General features: G+C 47.5%; 1 protein-coding gene across 16 annotated transcripts in view; it reads left to right on the top strand.

Annotated features, from left to right (window-relative positions):
* Positions 1 to 25715, top strand: part of LOC131412495 (ral guanine nucleotide dissociation stimulator-like) — a 37485-nt gene extending 11770 nt beyond the window's left edge. Inside the window, exons 1-6 of one of the 16 annotated variants that reach the window (XR_009221781.1) lie at positions 13327 to 14004; positions 14129 to 14278; positions 15767 to 15838; positions 16246 to 16320; positions 16917 to 17430; positions 25624 to 25715. Coding sequence is in view for 1 of the 16 variants with exons in the window: in XM_058552076.1 (XP_058408059.1) it covers positions 14210 to 14278; positions 15767 to 15838; positions 16246 to 16341 (237 nt within the window). In the remaining 15 variants the exon portion in view is untranslated. The other 15 variants (XR_009221780.1, XR_009221784.1, XR_009221782.1 and 12 more) reach the window with 15 other exon arrangements.
* Positions 25716 to 26329: the final 614 nt, after the last annotated feature.

Below are 26329 nucleotides of genomic sequence, written 5' to 3'. Positions count from 1 at the left end.
TGGGATGATCTGAGAGTCTTGGCTCACGGGAGCCTGCCAGGAGCCTGTGCCATGAAAGACAGTTTGTGCTGGTGTAGGCCAGAAGTCTAGATTCCTGGGAACCTGGGGCCACAGGAGCTACCTGAGATTGCAGGAGCCAGCAGGCGCTGGGTCAAGATGGAAGCCTGGGTTCATGGGAACCTGCCGGTGCCTGGTGCCATGGGAGCTGCCTGGGGCCGCCTGAGTCAGCAAGCACCTGGGTGGGCTGGGGGTTTGGTTCTGTAGAAGCCTGTCGGAAGCCTGGTTCCATGAGAGCTGTCTACGGCTGCTGGAACTGGCAGGTGGTGTGGTGAGCCATGGGCCTGTGTTCCTAGTAGCCCCCGGGGAGCATGGAGCCATGGAATCTACCTGGGGTTGTTGGAGCCAGTAAATGCTAGAGTGACCTGGGGTCCTGGGTTTGTGAGAGCCCAATGGGTGCCCTGTTATGGAAGCAGCCTGTGGCTGTGGGTGCTGCCTGTGGCTGCCTGGAGTAGGCAGAAACTTGGGGAAGCCAGGGTCTGAATTCATCAGAGTCCACCAGGAGCCTGGTGCCAATGACACCACTTGTGGTCACAGGAGCCACCTTGGGCTGCTGAAGATCGCAGCCCCTAGGCTGATATGGGGGCCTGGGTTTCCAGGAGCCTGATGGGAACCTGGTGTCAAGGATGCTGCTTGGGGCCGCCAGAGCTGGCATGCTCCAGGGTGAGCCAGGGGCCCGGATTTGCAGAAGCCTGCAGGGAGCCAGCTAGGTCCACAGGAGTCAGCCTGGGGCTGGGGCAGGCTGGCTCAGGGATTTGTGGTGAAGTCGAGCATTCACTTTACTCTCCTTTCGTTGGGAGGTTTTTGATTACTGATTCAGTCTGCTTGTTTGTTACTGGTCTGTTCAAGATTTCTGTTTCTTCATGATTCAGCCTTCATAGGTTGTTTCTAGGAATTTATCTATTTTGTCTAGGTTACCCAATTTGTGAATGTACAGTAGTTCAGAATAGTCTCTTCTGGTCTTTTTCTTTCTGAAGCATCAGTTGTAATGCCTCCTCTTTCATTTCTGATTTACTTTATTTGAGTCATCTCTCTTTTTTTCCCTAGATATTGTATCTAAGGGTTTGTCAATTTTATTTTTTCAAAAAATCAACTCTTACTTTTATTGATATTTCATACTGTCTTTCATTTTTTCCCACTCTCCTCTTGGTGACTTCCATCCTTCTGCTAACTTTGGGTTTCATTTTTTCTTTTTCTAATGCTGTGTGTTGTAAATCAGGTTGTTTCTTTGACATCCTTCTTCTCTTATAATGTACAAGTTTATCACTACAAAGTTTCCTCTTAGTACTACTTTTGCTGCATCCTATAAGATTTGGTGTTTTTATTTTTTCTTTTTGTATGTCTTGAGCTATTTTCTAATTTCCCTTTTGATTTCTTCTTTGATCTAGTGGCTGTTTAAGAGTTTGTTGTTGAACTTCCATGTATTATGAATATCTCAGTTTTCCATCTGTTATTGACTTTTGGTTTCATGCCATTGTCTTTGGAAAAGATACTTGGTATGATTTCAGTCTTCTTAATTTACTTAAGACTTGTTTTGTGACCTAACACGTGATCTGTTCTGGAAAATAATGTGTGCCCTTGAGAAAAGACTGCATTTTGTTGCTGTTCAGTAAAATGTTCTGTGTATGTCTGATAAGTCCATTAATGTTTTCATGTCTGCTGTTTCCTAATTTTCTATCTGGATATTCTATCCATTGTTAAAAGTGGGGTACAGAAGTCCCCTACTATTTGCAAGTTATATAACTGAGAATGCTCTAATATTGAGACTATATAAAGATCTCTTAGAACTCAATTATAAAAAACAAAGAAGTTTGAAATGAAACTTCATTCAAAGAAGTTTGAAATGAAACCATTTTCATTGGTTACCCAATGAAAATGGGTAACTAGCTGCAATGGACATGTCTCCAGGAGAAACATAGATGGCCAATAAGCACTAGATAGATGTTCAGTATCATAAATTATTAGGAAAATGTAAATTCAAAGCATAGTGTAATACTATTTCACACTCAAAATGAAGGCTATACTCAACATAATGGAAAGTAACAAGTGTTAGTAAAGATATGGAGAATGGGAAACCCACATACATTACTGGTGGGAAAGTAAAATGATGCAGCCACTGCAGAAAACAGTTTGCCATTTTTAAAAATCTTAAACCTAGAATTCCCATGGACCAGGAGAGTCACAAGGTAGGTATGTCCAAAAGACCATTGGAAACATATGTTCAAAGAAAAACTTTTCCATGGATATTCAAAGCAACATTATTCACAATGGTCCAAAAGTGGAACAAACCCAAATTTCTATCCAGTTATGACTGCATAAACCAAATGTGCTCTATTCATAATATAGGACATTATAGAGCCATAAAAAGGAATAAGCTACTGCTACATGCTCGGCCATGGATGAACCTTGAAACATGTGTGCTCACTGAAGTCGCCCACAAAGGCCACAGATAGCATGATGCCATTTGAATGAACTGTCCAGAATAGGCAAACCAATAGGGAGAGAAAACAGATGAGTTGTTTTCATGGGCTTGGGTTAGGAGAAAATAGTGTGAATGAGTATGGGTTTGTTTGGGGGTGTTGAAAATGTTCTGGAATTAGATAGTGGTGATAACCACACGACATAATCATTGTACTAAATGGCACTGAACTGTATACTTTAAATGCTTACAACAGTGTATTCTGTGTTAAGCAGATTCTCCATAAAATTTTTGAATTTTTTAAATTAATCAGGGTAATGATTAATTTTAATTTAGTTAATTTAAAGTTGGTTGGGATAGTTAATAAGGGTAATTAATAGAGTTATTAGGGGTAGGGCACATTGTAGCCAAGAGAGTAAATATCCGATGATGGCTATAGTAACAGATCCTATAATTGTACAAGCAACAGTCTAAAATCCAGTCTGTTTCCATTGTCCCCAACTTGGAGAGACCAGCCATGAAAATATGTCAGTGATCTCGTGGGCCTTGGGTATCTTTTAAAAGATTTAGGTAACATTACACAATATTTTAACCTCTTGGGCCATCTGGTGGAGGTAGGTTTGAACTTGTGAGTTGATGTACATTCAGCAAGTGGTTCTAAGAAAGGCAAAAACCCCTCCTTCGTTGGTTGGTATAGACAGTCTAGGGACAGGCCATTCTCTAAAACCATTTAGGCAAGAGACTCATGAGACTGTTCCACAAGGGCTAGGATAGGGTCTTATGGAGTTGTTGTCGATGTTGGGTTAAGGTTTTCGATACTTCTTGGTTGCCTCAGTTACCTGATTTTGTGTGGGTAGGGCCACCGCACCTGTGCCCAGTCCAGTCAGTCAGTCCTAGTAGAAATCAACACCCAGTCCTATAGGACTGACAGTGTCTCTATGGGTTGGTGGTAGCCAGTCAGGGCAGGAACCTCGGGGGACCCGCAACCTGAGGGAAGCAGGCTGAGATAGACACAATGATGCATTGCAGAATATAGCCTGGAGAAATCTGCTCAGAGGGCTGGGGAAGAGAGAGCCTCACTGGGTGAGAGCCTTGTGATATCAGCCTACAGTAAAACCCAAAAGTGGATGCTCCTGGTGTGAAATATTCATTAGGGCCCTTGGAAGTAAAACCAGTAATTTGCACCCATTCACTAGTTACCTATGCTATATGATTTCAGGGGGTATGGTTAAAGTGTTTGTTGGCCAAGAGCTGTTTGGGCCTGGGCACAAAATCACCAAGGTGGCCTCGAAGGCTACCCCAAAATGACCCCTCCAGGAGCAGTTGGGGCAGAAAGTGGGGGGAGCATTTTGAAGGAAGCCTGGGGCAAAGATGTTGTGCGATTGAGTTGGGTACAACTGAGTGTCTCCGCAGGGTAAGCCCTTCAGCTGGGGTACAATAGATGATTGGAGGCCAAATGACAGACCCTGTGACTCCTGATTCCCAGTGCACGGGCAGGCCTCTCAGCCCATTGGACATAAATGGTGGTGGTGTTGTGAAGCATCTTGATGGCAGTGTGGAAAGTATAGGGGACATGTGGTGGGAGACGTCATGATAGTGTCGGGAGGAGCTGTATGTGAGATTACGGTGTTGAAGGGAAAGGACTGGAAGCAGGTGCAGTGGGTGTGTGACCAACAATGGTCAGTGAAGGGACAGCCGGGGTGTAACTGGGGAAAGCAGGGACCAGCAGAAGTCATGTGTTTAAAACAAGACACCAGGCCCAAATGGAGCCGCTTAGGCTATGCCTCACATAAACAAGTCGAGACTTAATTAGACTTTTGGCCCTCCCAGGAATAGAATCTTAAAGCAGTCAATCAGGAATCACCTGATGCGCAGCAGGTAGCTCATCTTCCTGATAGAGCCCTGCCATCCTCTAAGGAAGGTAACCTTGCAGTAACCAACCCGCTTTTTTATCTAGTGTAACTTCCTTGTTCTTGCTCCCTTCTGCCTATAAAATCCTTCATTTTGTAGAACTCCTTGGAGTGCCTTTCTCTCTGCTAGACTGGATGCTGCCTGATTCATGAACTGTTGAATAAAGCCAATAAGATGTTTAAAATTTGCTCAATTTTATTTTGTTTTGTACCAGTTTGGTGGCAGCAGTGGGATCCAAAGGAGACACCTGATGGCTTCGAGGATGAGAAACACAGTCATTGGTACCCTCAAAACCTTTGAGTTCTCCATCTTTTTCACTGTTTCTGAGGGCTGTGGGTAAGTTCCTCTTGGATATGAGATCCACTCTGTTTGCCGTGAGCTCCTGATCTAACTGGCTTTCCAGTCCAGGGTGAGTGGGTCAGTCTAGACTGACAGGATGCTCTAAGAGAGCATCAGTCTTAGCATTTGGTTAGTCAGCAGTGCCAGGCAAAGGCTTAGCGGTTCAGCTTGAGCTGCCAGATGGTTCTGCCAGGAACCCGAGTCCCTGGCCCTTAATTAGTCCACAGTCCCCATTTGTTGGGGTCTGCTGGTTGAGTCTGCAGTCTCCATGTGTTAGGGTCTGCTGCTTCAGTCTGTGGTTCTTGCTAATGGAGAGGAGTGGAAGAAATGTGTGCTCCATGCACACCCAGTCTTTGAAAACTTCCCACGTGCATTTTACATGCATTTTACCCTCTGTTGACTGTAGATGCGTTCTAAGGAAATGGTGAAGGCACAGTGAGGAGGAACTGTGGGTTTCTGCAAGACTACCTCGAGGAGTGCCGCCCCCTCAACCTGAACAGCCACCTGGCACTAGTAGAAATGAAAGACATCCCATCACCGTGGATAGGAAGACTCCTTATTGTGCCGGTGTCAACATTATCCAAAGAGATCAACAAATGCAGTGTAGTCCTTATCAAAATTCCAAGGGCTTTTTGTGCTGAAATAGAAAAAAACCTAACCTAAGATTCTTATGGAGTCTCAAATAAGCCCAGATACCAAAAATAATCTTGAAAGGAGATACTAAGTTGGAGGACTGATTCTTCCTGATTGAAAACTTACTATAAATCTACAGTATCAAAACAGCATTGTCATGGCATAAAGACAGACATATTGACCAATGGAAACAGAATTGAGAGCCCAGAAATTAACCCTCACCCATGTGATCAAATGATGTTTGACAAGGGTGCCAAGATTATTCAATGGGGAAAAGTCTTTTCAACAAGTTGTGCTGGAAAAAGTGGATATCTACATGCAAAAGAATCAACTTGGACATTTACCTAACACTGTACGCAAAACTTGATTCCCAGTGAATCAAATACCTAAGTGTAAGAGCTAATGCTATAATACCCTTAGAAGAAAACATAAGGCAAAACTTGACAAGATAGGATTTGGTAATGATTTCATGGTTCTGACACCCAAGAGCAGCCAATAAAATAGGAAAATACATATGCTGGACTTCATGGATATTAAAAAGTTTTGTGCCTCAAAAGTCATTATCAACAGAGTAAAAGCACAGCCCACAGGATGGGCGACCATATTTGCAAACCATGTATCTGACAAAGGCTTAATATCCAGAATAGATAGAGAACTCCTAAATTCGACAACAAAAAACAAACAACTCAAATCAAAATTGAACAAAGTATATGAGTAGACATTTGCTCAAAGAAGATCTGCAAATAACCAATAAGCATATGAAAAGATGCTCATCATCAGTAATCATTAGGGAAATGCAAATCAGAAACACAGTGAGAGACCACCTCACATTCATTAGGATGGCATCTATCAAAAAAAAAAAAAAAAAGAAGAAGAAAAAGAATAGAATCACTGTTGGCCAAGATGTGGAGAAGTTGGAACCCTTGTGTACTGTGGTGGGAATATATAGTTGCTGTAGAAACCAGTATAACAATTCCTAAAAAAAAAAAAAAATATAATTATATAGGACCCAGCAATTCCTCTTCTGGGTGTATACCCCACCAAGGAGTTGAAAGCATGTTCTCAAAGACACATTGCAACACCCATGTTCATGGCATCATTATTCATAATAGCTAAAACATGGAAGCCACCCAAGTATTGTAATCGAGGAAGGGCTCACAGCCCAATGCACCCCTTAGCCAAACGGGATACCCACTCTTGTAGAAGGGAAAAAAGCTTTATTATGAGGTTGGCCAGCAAGGAGACAAAGGTTAAATCTTTCTCCCCAATGGGCTGTTGAAAAGGGCTTTTCAAGGGCAAAGGAGTGGGTGCAGTAAGTTTGGGAGCAGTCCTAGGTATTTTGTGTAAGCACAGATTTTCATGTTCTGTCACACATCCCACGTTCAAAAGGCAGTGTCCTTAACATGATTGGCTGGGGAGTTCTTGGTCCCCCAGTTCATCCTCCAGTCACTTATGCAGTTGCAGTTTGAGTCTTGCAAGCCATCTTGTTGTCTCATTGGCTCAAAGTAGTTGAAACTTGCTTAAGGAAGAGAAATGGAGTTTCTGAAAAGCAACTCATGGCCCAAGATTAGATCCTTAGTAAATATCATATGGGATATGGCTTAAGAAAGTAGTCTGCAAGGTACTGTTGAGAAAAATCTGGCTGGAGCCCCATTTTATTTTGGGCTTGGTTGTGGGCCTTGCTATGGTATCTGTCCAGGGATGTATGGATGAGCAAAATGTGCTATATACATACAATGGCATATTATTCATCCTTGAAAAATGAAGGAAAGTCTAAGATACGGCACACCATGGATGAACCTTCAAGATATTACTCTAAATGAAATAAGCTAGTCACAAAAATACAACCCTGTGTGATTTCCCTTCTATGAGGTTCCTGAAATCACCAGATTCAGAGAGACAGAAAGTAGAATGGTGTTTGCCAGTGGCTGGGAGGAGGGGGAATGGGGAGTAATTCATGAATGGGTATAGAGTTTCAGTTTTGCAAGATGAGAAGTGTGAAGATGGATCGTGGTGATGATTGCACAGCAATATTAATGTCTTCAATACACTTAAAACATACTTAATGTATCTATGGGGCCTGATGACTTGTCCTGGCTGAGCACATGCTTGTGCTGTTGCACATCTTACCCCTCACTGTACATTTGGGAAACTGGCCTAGAAAGAAGCAGATACCGTCCCAGACCACAGGAGGTCGTCAGAGTCCTGAAGACTAGAGAGAGCTCCAGCTTACTTGGCCGAGGCTCCACCCCTTCCCTCAGGTTTCCTTTGGTAATGAGAGGCGTTAAGATCCTAGAGGATTGCTGCCCACCCCTTTCCATATGGGGTCATTTTCCTCTCCTCATCATCACATGTGCACAGGCACACTCACTCACACTTGAATTCTCATATGGAGAACTCGGAGGTGCAGTCAAAAAAGAGCCAACACTGGGCAAGTGACAAGAGGCATGAGGGAGAGAGGTTGGAGGCAGCTCTCCCACGGGGCAGTAGCATCCATTCTCCTCGATTCGTGCGCAGGGGCCCAGAGATGGGAAGAGGAATCCCTAAGGTTCCTAGGTGTCTACCTATTCCAGATCCATCCCTGGCCCAGCCTGGGGATCACAGGACTGGGGTCCTGCAGTCCACCTCTGTGGGCACTCAGAACTGTCATGAGCCCATCCTCCCCTTGTGTAGGCATTGGGAACAGGAGAGAATACTTCAGTGAGGGTCCTCCTGTATAAAGTGGAGTGCATCCAGCGAGTGACTCCAAGTGTTCCATGCACTCACAACATGTCTGTTGGACTAGGTTCTCTGTTGATGACCTACTGTGCTCTGAAACCCTGAGAAAATGATTTCCAGCCCCTGGAGATCCTTTAGAACTGAGGATGCTAGGGGGCTTGGGTGGATGAGAACTGAGGATAAGGAAGAAGATGCCAGAGCACTGGACACCAAGTCTAGAGTCCAGGGAGAAGACTAATCCTTGTTGGACCCTTGCGGTCCTCATCTGGAGGTAAGGGGAACCATTGTCATGGCAGCAGTTAGGATGCGTTAGGAGTGAAGAGGACACCTGGTGGGGAACAGCAAGGGGGGGCACGGTAGGCTCCCAAGACTCCTCCCACTCCCTCGAAGCTGACAGGTCCTGCTGCTTTACCCCTGGGATCCTGGAGAGCCTCTGCCTTGAGGACACCTGAAGAAAGGTTGCTTTCTGTTTGGAGTTCCTGCCTGGGCAACAGTGCTAGTGCTGGCCACGAGGGGGCGGGCAGCCTCTTGTGTCAGTGGTGGCCAGTGAGTTTTTGTTTTTATTTTTTTTCAGTTGTATTGAGATATACTTGATATACAACACTAAGTTAACATTGCTGTGTGGTATATTTGAAACTTGCTAAGAGATAGATCCTAAAACTTCTCATCATCAGGAAACAATCTTTTATTTCTGTTTGGTGATTGATGTTAACTAAACTTATTTTGGTAACCATTACATAATATATATATATCAAGTCATTCTGCTGTAAACCTGGAATTTACTCGGTGTCCACTGAACTTTTCTTGAGCTCCTGGAGCAGCGAAGAGTCAACCAGAGGTCTTTCTGGCTGTCCCCCTGCCTCAGAAACAACTTGTACCTCCTATTAATAGTGTTCATCTCCAAAATGAAAGTTGGTCAAAAGCAGGGGGCGAGGTGCAAGATCTACCCATGTACTCATTCAGCAGCTGTGCCCTGAGCGCTCATCCTGTGCCAGGTGCCCTGGTGGGCTGAAGTGAAGGATGAAAATGACCAAGTGGTCCCTGCCTGCTGGGAGCTCACAGTCTAGATGGGAAATGGACAAAAGCAAAGACATGAGAAAGAAAAGAGCAAATGCTGTAGAGAAACACATCAGGGGGCTGTGAGGGAGGGCTGGGCATCACTGGGTAGGAGGGTCTGAAAGACCTCACTAGGGTGACTATTTCTGGTACCAGAATGAAAAGAAGGAGCCTGCCCTGCACAAGTCTGGGAGCAGTGTGTCAGGGAAATGGCACCTGAGCTCACAGGCAGAAGTGAGTTTGGCCAGAGGAGGTTAGAAAGGTGGCCAGTGCAGCTGGAGGGAGGCTGGGAGGAGAGAACAGGAGCTGGGGTGGAAGGTAGGGCCAGGGCCTGGTAGGCTGTGTTCGTTACTTTTCCCTCTCTGACTTCATTGCCCCTAACCTTGCATTTCAAAACATCAAATGTTGACAATCTCACAATTTTTGTGGATCAGCAATCAGGCATGTTTTAGCTGGGTGCCTCTGTCTCAGTGAGTTGAACAGATTGGGGCTGTGGCCTCAACTGAGGCTCGACTGGGGGAGGACTGGCCCACAAGGTCACTCTCAGCCTTCAGGATTCATTTTGGATTGAGAGCCTGAGTTCCTTTCTGTCTGTTGGCCCAGGCACTCCCTTGCTTCTCTCCTCAATGTGCCTCACACATTGGGCAGCCCCAATACACCGGTATTTGATTCCTCACTTCCAGGGATTTGACAGAATGAGAGAGAGAGAGATGGCACATGAGAGAGGGAGCAAGAGGAAGTGAGAGACATTTTTAGTTAAAATTTAGACAAGACATCCCATCACTTTGGCTCTTATTATATTCAGAAGCCAGTTACTAACCACTTTGTGGTTCCACGGGGATGTGTATAATATGGGTGGGGCTTACTGAGTACCACTGTGGAGGCTGCCCACCTCATAGACCAAGATGAGACACTTGGGTCTCATTCTCCATAAAACAGGAAACAATCGAATGGTTTTATGTCACACGATGGCAATATCTGAATTTCCATTAGTTGCAACCCCCTCATGGTGCTGACCTGAAAATGAGGCCAAGTTGGAAATGACTGTCCCAATATCACATTCTTGGAGCCCAGGCCTGTTTTGAGTGGTGTTCTGTACTACATCCCACCCCTCCTTGTTATTCTTCCATCTCTAAGTTTGTGCCTTAGGTACATGTGACACCAGCCCACAGGGGTAATAGATATTATCTCATATACACCGGGTGATGTCCCTAGGAAGTAGATTCTAGGCTGATCCCCATGGTGCAGGTTTAGAGACTGGGGAGGACCTGAGAGGCACAGGGACTATCCCAGGATGAAGAACTAGTAAGGAAAAGGAGGTCTGCATTCATCTCTGTCTCCTTAAAGCTAGGTCCCTAGTTAGGTTTCCAGGGAGCTGTGGGTAGGGCTGTGTAGGCTCATTGTGTACAGTTCAGGAGATGACGTGGGGTCATAGACCTCAACAGATCTTAGAACTCAGGTAACCACGCACCCACAGCACCCCATCCAGCTCACTTGATTGGAGACAGTCAGCAGGCAAAGATGTTTTGTTGTTGTTTCCCAACTTTTGGAGGATCTGGGCTCAAAAAATCCCAGAAAGAGAATCTTTTTGGTAGTTGGCAATGTTGGCTCAGCCCTCATTCTTGACGCCTCTGGGTGTCTGGCAGGAGGCAGTGAAAGGTAACACGCGACAGCCCAGGAAAGGCTAGTGCAGGCCAGGACACAGCTGTGATCCCACCTGATCAGCCCCACACCCCTTGCCCCTCTTTGTGTGTGTGTGTGTGTCTGCATGTGTCTGTGAGGAGGGGAGAAGTCAGGACATAAGGGTCGGGTCATTCCTGAGCAGGAGCTGGTTGTTAGGTGTCGGAAACCTGGTGAGTCTGTCATGTTCATACCCCAGGCCATGCCTGGCAGCATGAGAAGGTGAGCTCCTCTAATCATGATACCGAGCATTAGAGGATTCATCTCCTTCCCTCCCTGACCACAGTTCTTTGCAGGGATGCCCCTCTGTGCGTGAACTGAGCAGCAGACTTTCTCTTGGGGGTCGGCCCCAGTGGCAGTGTGCATGCAGCCCCTGATTCCTTCTGGCCCAGCTCCCAGGCAGTCTTTGCAGAACTCCACTCAAGAGGTTGTCGAGTAGTTGCCCAGTGGTTTCAACTCCACCTACTCACTAGACAAGGGGCAGGTACATGAGGCCACCCACACTTTCCAGTGTTGCTCTGAGATGAGAGCAGGAGCAGAGGGTCTCCACACTCAGAAGCTTGAGATGACGGGGTTGGACTAGAACTAGGGCGGAACCAGACTGGGGCTGTCCCTTTTTCAAGCTAAAGCGGATGTACATGAATGTCACCTTGCCTGGTTAGGAGAGGAGCTGCCGTGACCCTCTTACCCTTGTCCAGTGTGAGCTTCTGGAGGCCACTGAGGCAGAGCCAGAGGGTAAGGGGGACTGCAGGCTGGGTATTCCTGGAAGGGAGGGGGATCTTTCCTGTGTTTAGAAGGACACATGGAAAGTCAGCTATGTGGGTGAACCTTTCTCTTTATCCCGCTCCAGCGTCAGCTGCAGAGCTCCAGCCAGCGGCAGAAGCAGAGCAGTGGGCAGTGGTGGAGGTAGAGCTGGCTCCAGCTCCGTTGACACCTCCTCCTCTAGCGCTGGAGTCAGCGTCCCCTCCATCAGCAGTGGTGGAGCTGGAGCAAGGGCCAACATGGGCTCCAGCAGGAGTGGGAGCTGCTGAGCTGGAGTCACCTGGACCATCATTTCTAGTGAGAAGTCCATCTCCACCTGTGGCTCTTAAGGAGGGTGAGAAGCTTAATCTCACGGCCTTCCCTCTTAAGCTGGTGATGGAGCTGTTGACCGTGATGGATCCGGTGAGCAGCTGGGCTTTCAGGGCGGGATGGGGCAGGCCTTCCCTCTGCCATCGTTGCCCCAGACCTGATCCAGACTGCTATGATCTGGGCCCAAATCCAGGCTCCACCCTTTACCAACCATAAGACCTGGGCAACTTTCTGAACACCCAAGCCTTTGCTGTCCACCTGCAGACCGTGGAGGTGGACATTAAGAGGACCTGCTGCACAGAGTGACTGTGCCAACTCCATGAGGTAGAAGAGATGAAAAGCTGGGTGGGCCCTGGCTCATCTGTGCAGGGAGAGGCTCACTGTGTACAGCCCGGTCCCTGGTGGCCCAACCGGCTGCTCAGGAGGCTCAACAGCCTCAGGACTTATTAGACATCTGATGTGTATTTCACTACAAGGGAGACAGACAAGGCCTGTGGTTGTAGCTGCCACAGGGGGATGTGCATCAGAATGTGGAGTGGGACCAGAGAGGGGATCAGGGTATTGGAAGATGCCCCCTTGGGATGAGCCGAGTTGAGCCACCGTCTGGAGCTTGGAGTTAGCCAGGACGGGCTGGGTCAAAAGCCCCTCTCCCTTCCCTGCCAGTATTGGGTCCTGGGTCATCCTGTGCTGGGTGTCCTCGGGGGACAGAGAAGAAAAGCCAGGGACTGTCACAAGGCTCAGGCCACATCCTGAGCTTTCTGAGCTCCAGCTGTAAACTGTGACTCCTGTGTGGGACTTTGGGGGCTGTGGACACAGACCTGGGGTGTGGCAGGGCTGGGTGACACTCCCCCTGTTCTCCAGGACCTCTTCCGGAAGGTGGTGCCCTCTCCGTGCCTGGGCTCCACCTGGGGCAAGAGGAGCAAGCCCGAAATGAACACCAGACACCTACCGTCCAGGCCACCATCGACCACGTCAGAAGGGTGGCCAGCTTCGTCATCACCCCCTGCCTCAGGGACCCGAGCATGACAGCCCAGGACAGGGTGAGGGTGGTGGAGCGCTGGATCCAGGTGGCCCAGGTGTGCTGTGGGAGGCCCAGTGGAGTCCCTCTCTGAAGCCTTGGGAACTGCCTCTCCACCTTTATCAGCTCCCAGGATTGCAGTGTGTGGTCTAAGCCCTTGCACAGTCCCTAGGCCCTTCCTGCTAGGGGCCCGCTGACTTTGACTCCAGGTCCCAGTGAGAGGATGCTCACTTCCTACCTGGCTCCTTCCCTGGGTTGAGCTAAAATCCTGTTCCCTGTGAGTGTTACTCTTTGGGTCCTAAATGTGCCCTTCTGGGACTCCCTGAGCATCTGTCTCATCCAGGAGGGGAGATTTAAATAGAAGGGGACTGAAGCTAGAGCAAGTGGGGCTACAGTGCCCCACCTCACAGCTCATTCTCTTCCCTTCCCCAGGAGTGCGAGAACCTGAAGAACTTCTCCTCGCCCTGCACTGTCATCTCTGCTCTGCAGAAAACCTCCACAAGCCACCTGAAGAACACACGGGGGAAGTTTCCCGGTGGGTAGGCCTCTCTCCATAGGAGGACCAGGGTGGATGGGGGATCTCCTGTATGTCTGCCATTGGCCCCTCAGTCAGCTGGGAACTCCTGGGAGGTAGCAAATGCTGGGGACCGGGCCTGGGCCTCGGCAGGGGGTCTCTAAACCTCCCGGGGTCCTTAGTGCACCAGTTCTGCTTCAGGACTCGGTTTCCCTAAGTGTCAGGTACTAAGTTGAGCCAAATTGGGGATTTTCAGGTGTTTATAGCAACAAAACTCTATGCCCATTTGAAACTCAAAGCAGTCAAAACAGAGCTGCTCAGTAGATCTGGAGAGTGGAGACCCCAGTGACCAACAGGAGAGCCCCCTCCCAGTACCATGAGACCTTAGCGCTCAGAGGAGCCCAGTGAGAACACTTCTCCAGGCCATTTGAATCTCGGGTTTGCAAAGAAAAGGGATTTGCATTCAGACCCCTCACATTATTCCTAAATTTATCCCTCGTTCTTTCCCCTCCCCTGAGAGAGAGCCCTGAAAATCTTCAGGAACTCAATAGTCAAGACAAGTCCTTGAGCAGAGAACTGATGATCAAGGTAGAGTGGAGGCTGGGGGTCTGGAAAGAGAGGAGGGGTGCGGAGGAGGGGCAATAGGCAGGCTGTGGTTTTGATAGTTTCTCACTTGAACTTTCTCTGAAACATTCCCGTTTATTTCATCCAGGTTAACAAGCAGAGGGATCTGTTCTGCCCATGAGCAGGTGGGGTGCCGTTTGTGGGCAGGAGGCCCTGGTCATGAGACACAATGGTGTTGGCTGGGCTGTTCCAGGAGGAGTTGCCGAGCTGGCGCCATCAACAGGTCTCTGGCTTCCATGTATGTCCATCCTGCAGGATGTAGCTTCTTCCATGCTGTTGGGTGATTGGTGTGGGTTTAGCCCTCAGCCTAAAACTATCCTCAGGAAGCCAGGACCCCGCTGCTCCTTCTATCTTCACCACATCTCCAAGGGGCTGCAGCCTGCCTGCCCCAGGGATGCGCATGGCAGAGGATTCCCATGGCCCAGGTGGACAAACAGGCTGCTCATCCTTAGGTGGCAGATGTGTGTGCATTCTGGGACTCCCCCCTGGACCCCTAGAGCAGTCACTTGAGTGAACCACAGGAGTCTAACCTGAGTGCCTGGTTGGCAATGACATATGCCCCCGGTGGCTTATGAGAAGCGTCTAGGCAACTGATGGATTCTTAGTGGATCCTGCTGAAAGGAAGTTAGGAGTCTCATGTAAACAGGGAATCAAAATGTCCTGTCATCCCCTTCCCTGTTGATCAGAGGTGGCACCTTGGGGGTCCAGTTCCTGAGTGGATAAAGAAAGAGTTCAGGGGCCTGCCCAGTGGCGCAAGTGGTTAATTGCGCGCACTCCGCTGCAGCGGCTGAGGGTTCACCGGTTCGGGTCCCATGCGCGCACCGACGCACCGTTTGTCGACCTATGATGTGGCAGCGTCCCATATAAAGTGGAGGAAGATGGGCATGGATTTTAGCCCAGGGCCAGTCTTCCTCAGCAAAAAAAGAGGAGGATTGGCAGATGTTAGCACAAGGCTGATCTCCTCACAAAAAAAAAAAAAAGGATTCAGTGCAGGGGAATGTCCTGAGGCGTTCCTTGGGGAGGAGAAGGCTTTGGCTTGGCCTCTGGCCCAGCCTGGGTGCCAGACACTCCACGGGACTGGGGCAGGCAGGAGCCACTCTACCAGACTCCCAAGACACCACATCCTCTCCATCCATGACTCGGCCCAGGACCAAGCTTTGAGAGGTCAGGGGACAGGACTGTTTTCAGTGGTGGGGCTGGGGGTTAGGCGAGGATGTTGGAACAGGGCCTCTGGCTGAGAGGGGCAAGCGGCCTCTCCTCTGTGGGCCCCTGAGCAACTCTCTGCCCATGTTTGGGCCTTTGTCTCCTATTGAGGGAAATGGAGGGATGGTGATTGTGTGGTGCAGGCCTCACAGGGTGGTGTTGAGATAAGAGGGAGGAAAGAAATGTGGGAGCTTTCTGCCTGCTCCACCTGGAGGGGTGAGGGCCAGAACAAGGATGACAGTCTTGTGACACTGAGTCCTCATGAGAACCTGTGTGGTAGCTGGAGTTCTCACACTTTCCAGATGAGGAAACAGGCTCAAGGAGGCCAGGCCACGAGCCCAAGCTCACACCCAGAATGAAAGTTGGAGCTGGGCTTGTTCTGGAATCACAAGACCTTGGAGGATGGAATGACATTGGTACCAGTTGACTCAAGTCAGATGTCCAGTGTCGGAGGCCAGTGGTGCTGGAGAGAAATGGGGTGAGGGGAGTATCGCCTCGCTGACACTGTCCTCGACCCTGACAGGAGGGGCCCTTCACGTTTGCCCCCCCAGAGAGCAACCCCCAGAGAGTGCAGGAGAAGCAGCAGCAGCAGCAGGTGAGTGTGCCTGTGGGGGAGGGGCTCTGCGCTCCCAGCTGGAGGCCTCAAATCAAGAGAGGAGGGTCCTTTCTCTTGGTGCCACAGTGCCCAAATCCCCTAGTAGAAGTGACCAAGAGGAGGGCCTGGAAGAGCTGGTGCAGGATGGGTTGTTTTGGGGAGGGCCAGGGAAGGCACACCCTGTGATTTGCCAGAAGCCGGCCCTGGGAGGTGAGGAGGAGGACTGTGGTGTTCTTGGGGTGTGAAGGGAGTAGGAATTGACGGGAGGCTGCTGAGGGTCCTAGGCTGCTCCTCATGGGAACCCTGTGGTGGGCCAGGAGGCTGAGGGTGGGGACTTTTCAGGAGAGGGTCTACATGGGGTCTACTTGAGAGCAAGGGCTCATCCCACCTGCACCCCGATGTCACAGGGTGTCTTCCCCTATCTTGGCAATCTGCTCAGTGACCTGCTGATGCTGCACCTGGCGATGGGTGACTATCTCGAGGTGGGTGAACCTGAGGACTAGGCAGGAAGGACCAGGATTCTGAGCCTTGGGATGTGGGAGCCCCCAAACTGAGCTCTGAGTTCTCAGCACTTGGCACATCTACTCTCATGAGAGCCTCGCAGCTGCTCCTGGGAGCTGGGGCATCAGGCCCATCTTAGGGATGAGTGTAAAGAGGCTCTGCCAGAGACACCCGTTCCAGTTCCCCAGGCTGGGGAAGCTCAGAGCTGCCTGATGGCACAGCTGCGTGAGGTTTTATCTGAGCTGGACTCAGCCTCTAACTCCTATGCTGCCCATGGAGGGACAGAGAAGTCGGGCGCCCCCAACTCAGGCAGCACATAAGTTGCTGAGCAGTCCCCTCTGCCTGAGGCCTCAGCCTCCAAGTCTGTCATCAGAGTTGTGCTGCCAGGTACCTCAGTCTCACTCCCATGTCCTCCTAATCTGGAGCCCAGAGCCCGGCCTAGGTACAAGTCCTGTTTTCTCTGCATGCCTGGCCCCCTCTGGGGACCTGGCAATAGTGCAACACGAGAAGGGGTGGGCATAGGGGGTAGTCAGGCTAGGGGGCTTTGTCTGATGGACTCTGGCTGTCTACCTTCCAGGGGAATGAGATCAACCTTGAGAAGAGGACTGAGGAGCAGCTGTGGCACTCCCTGCAGGGGAGGAGAAGGAGGTGGAAATCAGAGACCTTCTGGGCAGAACAGTGCCTGGCTTCACCTCCTGTATCTTACATTGTGTGGAAGAGTTTGATAACAGAGCAGTGGGAGACCCATCCAATTGGCGGGTGGGTTGAGGGGAGGATGGCATCAAGGATATCTTCCTGGAGGAGGGGCTGATTATTCCCATTCTGAGAACTGGTAGATCCTGGATGGAACTGGAGGGAAGGATGGTTTCCAGGACTGGTCCCCTGCCCCACTCCTCACCTCCAACAAGGCCCCTGCAGCTTCCCCCACCCAGGCCCTGTGTGCATCCTCTCCTTCCCTCTGGTCCCAGGAATACCGAGTCATGAGGAAGATCCTGCTGCTCCAGGAGGCTGCCAAGAATTACAACCTAGAACCCGAGGGAGCGATTTGCGGCCTGGTTCCAAGACATGGAGTTGCTCAACGAGAATGAGAGGTGAGGCTGGGCAGGAGTTGGGTGAGGGCAGGGGTGGACTCTCCCTGTTGGCCAGTCCAGAGAGCCTGTCTCCATGGTCCCCCACTCATCCCCCGGCCTTATTACATGGCGACATCTGGGACACCCAGACTCCAGCTGCTGGGCAGGCAGTGGGGCGACACCTGAGGTGTGGTTCCTGGTAGGCTCACAGATGCCTCTCTGTCCTGTAGCTACAACCTGTCCTGCCAGCCAGAACCCTAGACCTAGTTGGCCTGCAAAATACGCAAGGCCAAGAAGAACCGGCCATCATCAAGGTCTGGGGTGAGTGAGTGTCTGGGCCGGGGTGACTGACTCCTGGGGGTTCAGTAAGGCTTCGGGCTAAGCGTGGCCTTGGGGAGTTGGATAGCTGGCACTGGGATCCCAGCTCCACTATTGACCAGTCCTGCGACTGGGGTGACTCTCTTCAGCTTCCTGAGACTCCGTTTCCCCCTCTGTGAAATAGGTGATACTAAATGATCGCTCACGTGGCAGGGACGAATGGGGTACTGGTGGCTGACAGCACTGAGCACAGGGTCTGAAGCACCCAGTGCAGTGGGGACAGGGTGGGGGGCCATGATTCAGAGGGAGGCCGCAGAAGATAACCCGACTCTTCTACTCAGCCCCCAGGCCCCAACGCCGAACCCCGTACCAGTGGCTGATCACAGCCCCATCCTCAGCAGCAGGGACACAGTTGGGATGCTTGCGATGCACCAGGCCAGCTCCTCCCACTTGATGGGAAGGGGAGCATTGTAAGCTGATTCCTGGGGTCCCCTGAAGCCCAAGAGAGAAGGGACGACCCCATCCCAGCTCCCTGACATCTCTACCTCAGCACCTACTCACCCATTGGGGAGGGCCAGTGGTTATTTGTTGTAAATAATAAATGACATATTTGAATATTATATTAAAGTCCTGTTCCCTTTATAGCTTGGGAGTTGTGGTGTGGTTCTGTCGCTTTCTGTAGGCATGTGAGTGAGACACAGAATCTCACATTTCTCCTTGAATCAAGAACTCTTCTGGGTCATCAGCTTATTTTATGTGGGAGAAGGGAGAAGGGCCAGCCCCTTTTTTGGCTAGTGACATCACTCCCAATTCCCCCTAACTCCCAGGACAAGTTCATTTCAGTATCATTCAGCTGCTCCAGGGGCAGACACGGCCCCCTGCCCGTTCTCTTGGGATTTAAAGGTTGATGGTACTTTCAAAGGCAAAGCAACAACCACTGAAATGTGGGTGTCTTGAAAACAGCACTACCCAGGACCAGGTCGTGCCATAGGCAGGGGGTGCCTTTCTACATTCTGGAGGAAGAGGGAATGTTTTCTGCTTCTCTTGTTGAGGTTTCTTTTGACCAAATTTTAGGAACTTGTAGTTTTCTAGTTCAATCTCTGGAATTGCATCAGCTCTAAGCTGGGAAAACAATGTAAAAAGATCAAAACATGCACTTGGAGAGGACAAGGCCCGAAAAGGTGATTTGCAAATGGACTAAAGGCAGACAGGACTTTCCCTCCTGAGACCCCTCTAGTGCCTCCGTGTTCACTACTGACCTAGAATTGAATCCTGCTGGGATCCTTGTCCAGGACTCTGAATTCTGTTTCCTGCTTGTTTTGTATCCAATGGGAAAGATTTGTGATGCAGCTTTAAGGCTACCACTGGGCCTCATTCCATAAACACGACCGCTTTCTGTGAACCAGGATTTCCAGCACACCTGCCTTCCGTATGCCATTCACTTTAGGGCAGAAATTCCCTAGAAGGCTCCTCCCTGGCTTGGCCTGATGGATCCCGGGTGAGCTCTACTATGCCAGGATAAGGGACCATAATCCTGACCAGTGAGTGACCCCACACTGTCCCTTGCTGTCCAAGGTGAGATTTGAGGCCGTGTCATTCTGAGGTCCACGGTCTTGGACAGTCCTCCAGTTTACACACTCAGTGTTGATGTTGCCAACTTGTCCAAATGGGGCAATTGGGCCCGAGCCATTAAAGTGTGTCACTCCTGGGTGGTTGTGTTTTTTTCCCCAGTCTTGTGCTGTGGTTACATTACAACCACCCGATGGGGTGTGAACCTGTTTGGAGCTTTGAAAGATGAGGCATGACAAGGGTGTGGGGTGGTCCAGCAGGAAATGCCACAGAACTGATGATCCATGGTCATGTATGAACACAGCCTTACCAATTAAAATACTGAAATGCTTCCCATCTGGTGGTGAATAGATACTGCTCTGAGCTCACACTGAGAACCCACCCCACGACAAGGGCTTTCAAAGGGTTACCAAGTGGCATTTTGAACCTCATCCCTTGGAAACACCATGTAAGACAAGGGCCAGATGAATCACTTGGCACTTGTGAGTTATCGCCTCCTGTCTGATGGCTGCAAGTGTCACCCAGACACACAGGCTGGACTCTGCCAGGGAAGCCTTCTTAGGACAGCTAGAAACTGAGGATGACTCCTGGTTCCCGGCATCCCAGGCCCTTCCTGACATGGCACAGCCACCCAGGAAAGTGGTTTGGTAATGGAAAGACTGGGAAGGCAATACTTCGCCTCCAAAGAGAAAGAGAAGTGCCAATAGCGAAAGCTTGATCCCTCAACTAGTCAATTAAATCTCAACAAGCAGTGAGTTCTTGTCAGATTACTGATGTCGAAATGGTCTCTTTTGATAATAGCATGATCCCCCAGCTGCCATGTCCATCTTCATGAATCAAATTTCCAACACATATGGATCTAAAAAACTGAGGGACATCTGGTATTTCCTTAGATGCAACTCTGAAGTAGCATGCAAGAAGGAACACAAAAATGGAGACCAAAAGTAAATATCTAATTTGAGAACATAGACATCGAAGTGCTTTTGAAATAATATTTTGGAATCTATTGGAATATTACACAAAAAGAATAATCCACTTTAAGTAGGTTTTACTGTGACTGTATGGGGCAAAACTGAATCATCCCGTGACGTTGATAACTCGCTGCTGACTTGAAAGTACAAATAAATAACATACATAGTAAAGGAAAATGAGAGAACAGCATGAAAAAGGAAGATCTTTCTCTCCTCACTTGAAACTCAACCTCTCACCTCAGAAAGAAATCACTGTGTATATTTTCTGTCACGCAGCAGAGTTTAATAAAAGAAACATATTGGTATATTTCAAAGTTTCAGGAGCTCAAAGCAAGGAAACATTAGGGACGCTGCCAAGAGACCTCACTGAGGTGCCTGCTCCATTTTGTCTGCTGTCAAGACGGCCTTCTTGGCCCCTCACTTTCTCTCCCTCGCTAGCAAGTCTGTCCGCCATCAGTGCTATCACCAGTCTCTCTCCTGTTCTCTTCACTGCCCTTTCCTCCTTCCTGATACCTTCCTCAGTCGCCAGAAATTGTTGGCAGTGGAACTGTGGAATGCCCAGATCAGCTCCTGGAATCATCTCTGCCAAATCTGAAGACCGGCAGGAGTGGGCATGGAACCTAGAGTGTAGACCACCTGCGAGCACACCTGGCAGGGATTCACCTGTATGACTAGGTGCAAGTGTTTCCAACGCTTTGGCAAGATTGAAAGGATTTACTAGTTGTCCTGCACTTCTGCAGGCCTTGAGTCCTTGTGGTCTCTTGGGCCAGCAGACCTGGTGGGGCTCATCCAAGGTGTCCTCCCAGAGACCCTTCATTGCCAGGATGGGATGGAATTCTAGTAACTGGCCTCTTGAATATGTCACTAGACATCGTCAAAGGGATGGAGATGTTTAAACCAGGCTTTGGTTTGGACTGGTTCCCACAGTTATGCTGCTTCCTCTGTGAAGACTTGGCTATCATCTTTCTTTTCCTCTTACCCTACAAAAATAAATCATGAAATTGGGTCAAATGATAAAGGAAGCCTGCCTTTTTAGGACAATTATCCTGGCTGTTTTGTACTTCCACCCTCCCTCGATCCCCTGGGGATAGATCTGACCTGTGTCCTGGGATGTCATCAGGCAGATTTGCATCAAGAACAGAAAGCTCAAGGTCAAAACTCAAGGCTACTCCAGATCATTTCTCCCCCTCCATCCTGTTAAAACCCCCTCCTTGTTTGAGTATGTTTCTATTCTCTTCTTGTCCTTGTCACTCTCAACCTCATAAGTCCTGGCACTCCCTCTCAGGACAATCGGTCCCCAGTCCTTTACTAGTTCCCAAATCCTACCATTTCTGTGTTTTCTGACTACTCATTTGCTTAATCCATTGACAACTTGGTGTTCATAGAAGTTAAATCAATAGTGACATTATCAACCACCCCCTGTTAGCGACTTACTCCCATATCCCAGATGTTCACATAATCCAAATGGTTACGTTCAAAAGTAAATAATTCAGAAAACATATTCACCCACCACAAATTCCTGATCTCTAATATTTTTATTCAAACACTCATACAGTAGATACCTGTGCCTCATGATCAGAAGTAATGCTAGATCACCGATCCTCACCTTAATTTCCTCCTACACCTATCAATCTTGGATTCCATGGACTATGATCTCAATAATTTCCTTGGAATAATAAAAAATTCATTACCACTCATTTATGTTGTAAACCTCCAAACCCAGAAGATCCCAATTATCTGCCATGCCGCAGCTACTGCTGGTGTTATAACAAGCTGAATAAAAAGCATGAAACATGATCTTTTGGTACCACTGTAAATATAAAACCATCTGCATCAACTGGGAAACATCCATAATGCCTGGAAATTTTGTTCTCTTTTTTTGTGTTGGCTCAATAACAAGAAGACAAATCAATTTAAAAAACGGGCAAGGGACCCGAGTAGACTTTTTCTAATGAAGACATACAAGTGGCCAACAGGTGTATGAAAAGGTGTTCAGCATCACTAATTATCAGGGAATGCAAATCAAAACCACAATGAGCTATCACTTCACACCTGTTAAGATGGCCACTATCAAAAAAACTAAAGATGGCAAATGTTGGTGAGGATGTGGAGAAAAGGAACCCTTGTGGGAATGTAAACCAGTACAGCCATTATGGAAAACAGTATGGAGGTTCCTCCAAAAATGAAAACTAACATATGATCCAGCAATCCCACTTCTGGTATATGCCCACAGGATTGAACTCAAGGTCTCAAAGAAATACCTGCACTCTAATGTTCATTGTAGCTAATTCACAATAGCTAAGATATGGAAGTAATCTAAGTGTCACTGATGGATGAATGGATAAAGAAATGGAATATTAGTCAACCTTGAAAAAAGAAGGAGATCCTACCACTTTTGACAACATTGATGGACCTAGAAGACATTATGCTAAGCGAAATAAGGCAGACAGAGAAAGGCAAATACTCACTTATATGTGGAATCTTAAATAGTCACACTCATACAAGCAGAGGTTAGAATGGTGGTTGCCAGGGGTTGAGGGGATGGAGAAATGGGGAGCTGATGGTCAAAGGATACAGAGTTTCAGTAATCAAGATAAATAAGTTCTGGAGATCTAGGATATGGCATAGTGCTTACAGCTAACAAGACTGTGTTGCATACATCACATTTGCTAATAGTGTAGATATTAAGAGTTCTTACCACACAATAATAGTAATAAAGGAGGTGAGAGAAAACTTTGGGAGGTGATGGATATGTTTGTGACCTTGATGATGGTGACAGTCTCAAGGGTGTATACTTATGTCCAAATTCATCAAGCTGTATATGGAAAAGTATGACACCATCGTTGATTCTTCTGCACCTTGAAATAGGCCGTGTCCTCATCACAAGAGAAAAAAATTTGTAACTATGTATGGGGATAGATGTTAACTGGACTTATTGTGGTGATCATTTCAACATTTATACAAACATTGAATCATTATGTTATACCGCTGAAACTAATTTAATGTTGTATGTTAACTTTACCTCAATTAAAAAAAAAACACACACACACACAACAGAAAAAACCATTTTAATATTGTAAATGAGTTCAGTGAATCCCTGAAACTGCCCCATTCCCATAGGGGAGTTACAGGAAGCAGAGAGGATGAAGTAAGATGGAAGAAAGTTGTACAAAACAGTATTCAAATTAAAATCATTTAAGTTGATATCAACTCCTTGTGGCAAAGTTCTGTGAGAACCGATCTTTCACATTTTTCCTGGAAAAGCATACCTTCAGATCCAACCCATAATAGTTTCCTCATTTGCTCTAATAAGAAAATTTTAACTTAATAAATAAAACCAAAAGCATCCCTTATGTATGAATAAAGTTAGTGAACTTTACAGAGAAAAGAGCATATTTGCACAATCTCAATAAAGGTAACAGAAGAACAGAATGATGATGAAGTCTCATTCAAGCTTATCTTTGAAAGCCAGTAAAACCAGGTTATCTTTTCAAGAATGTGTGTAGAGCTGACAACCTTGGAAGATAGAAATAGTGGCCTCCTCTGGAGCAAAGGGCAGGCTTGCTTACTCCCCAGTATAATAAAAATAACACCCCTCCCCAGGCCAAAGGTCAGCAGACTTCCTGCCTGTTATTGAAGATTTGAGTTCCTTAAGCTCTGAGTTCTTGCAACCCTCTGCATGTTTCCTGGCCCACTGTGTATCATCCTGTAGGAAGTGGGATTTAGTGAACCAGTGCAAATGTTGATACTCTGGCCACTGCCATTGCTGTGTCATTAAGTCTTGTGTCTCTGACCCATGGGTCTCGTGTCTTTTGCCAGCATCTGTAAGACCATGGTAGCTAACTTATTCGTTTGCAGGTAAGGTAAAATATCAGACCATTCACAGTTCCTGACAAGCCCTTAAAGTAACTAGTAGTCTTAGGAACAGAGAGCTATCCAGAACAATATGCATGGATGGTCCTCATAGAAGACTTCATGCAACCAAAACTTTAATAAGTGTCTCTGACCTCTTTTATTTCTACCTCAATTAGAAGGAGAGGCACCAAGCTTTATAGACCTAGGGCTTGTGCAAGCCACCTGGAGACCTAGTGACCAGAAACTTCCCATGGGGAGCAAAGACAGATGGGCATATTTCCAAAATGGACCCATATGCCTCCCGATCATCCAAAAGACAATACATTATCTTAATTTATGATGATTTGAATCATTAAAATCTTGTGATGGGCCAAAGATACACTTCTCAGAGGACTGGGGCACATGGCAGTTGTAAGAAGATTAACACATTTGGTGAATATCAAACTCTGAACTAACTTTAGTGTTCTAATCAATCAAAAGGTACAACAAATTTAATTAGGTAGATTAAATGATATTTAATGGTATGCCTGATTATTACTCTGCAATAATGAACAAGCAGCTCATGTAAATAACTACAATTGGCCTTTAAAATATGATAGGACTGTTTGAGATAAGCTGGAGAGAAGGAAAGGGAGAAATAGATAAAAGCTAGCTGCTCTGACACCACTCTCAAGACCCCTGGATCTACATGTAACCCAGGAGATCGAGGCAGATGGCTGTGTGCCTAGATCCTCCAGCACTGTGGTTCTCAGGGATGTCACAGGGCTGAAGCAGCTTCCTGAATCGTGTTTACACGTCCACGTGTACAATACCCTTGACCATGGGGATGAACCACCATTCAATCATCCCTTACACCCCTCTAATTAACAATTAGATTTCGGAATCATTGTACCATTAAATGATAATTTATTCCTCAAACCTGTAGGATGGCGAGCTAAAAGAAAATGAAATTTCAATGGCTTCTTTTCTTTGAAGGACCAAGATGTTCTTTCACACTTAGAATCCGGATTAGAGGATAAATCCATCAAGTCAATGGAACAACTTAAGAAATGGACAGAGGGATATTTCATTCATATATACACAGTTTGCACTGTGGCAAAAATAGAGTTATATTTAAAAAAATTAGAATCTTTTGAAATTTTACAGATATTACAGACTTTGTTCTGCTTATACTCCCTTTGGTTTACCAAATCAAACTCACTCTTTAATGGGCATTTCTAGCATTGAGTGTTAATAACAGCAGCTTTTTTATTTTATTTTATTTTTAGATTTTATTTATTTATTTTTTTCTCCTTAAAGCCCCAGTAGGTAGTTGTATGTCATAGCTGCACATCCTTCCAGTTGCTGTATGTGGCACGCAGCCTCAGCATGGCCGGAGAAGCGGTGCGTCGGTGCGCGCCCGGGATGCGAACCCGGGCCGCCAGCAGCGGAGCGCGCGCACTTAACCGCTAGGCCACAGGGCCGGCCCACAGCAGCTTTTTTAAATTCTTATTTTTCCAAGGTCAAAGACCAAGGGAAGAGGTCGTCAAGAGGTCAAGTCTAATCTATCTACGGATGTGGCAGCCTTAACTATGGATGTTCAAGCCAGACATTGCCAGGAGAACCACATCTCTTCACCCATAGGTGAGTTTTTACTAGTAATCACAGAGACTTGAGAATATCAAAGGAAATTCTTTATTAAGAACCAAAGTTATGGATTCCTATCTTGGGTTCATTACTTTGAATTTTTGACCCAAATCATATACATTTATTGGACCATGTTCAAGTCTATGATCTTTAGAAGATGCAGCCTACAGCTGAAGAGAAACAGATACAACACCAAAATCTTACCCTCTCTGAAGCACAACTGAGAGCCCCTGGAGTAAGAAGTTTTCTAGACAAGCAAAAGTCATTCTTCTTCTGAACAAAGAGAGTAGAGGCTATTCAAACATTCAACTTTAAATTGTTAACATGACTTGTTAGATTGTGATGGAGCAAGCCTCATACCTTCGAAGTTTCATGATTTTTCTCCAGAATACTGAGATGGATGTCCTTAAAGTCCAGTTTCCCCATAAATGTCTATATTCAGTGATAAAATTAAATTCCCTATAAAATAATTCTCCGTGGCTTAGTGGTTAAGTGCTCCACTACTGGTGGCCCGGGTTCATATCTGGCACTAACACCCCGCTTCTCCGGCCATGGTGAGGCCACATCCCACATACAGCAAC

The sequence above is a fragment of the Diceros bicornis genome, chromosome 13 (genome assembly GCF_020826845.1).
Source record: "Diceros bicornis minor isolate mBicDic1 chromosome 13, mDicBic1.mat.cur, whole genome shotgun sequence".
In the NCBI taxonomy this organism is placed as follows: domain Eukaryota; kingdom Metazoa; phylum Chordata; class Mammalia; order Perissodactyla; family Rhinocerotidae; genus Diceros; species Diceros bicornis.
The sequence above is the reverse complement of the archived record's forward strand: the minus strand, read 5'-3'. Positions and strand labels throughout refer to the sequence as shown.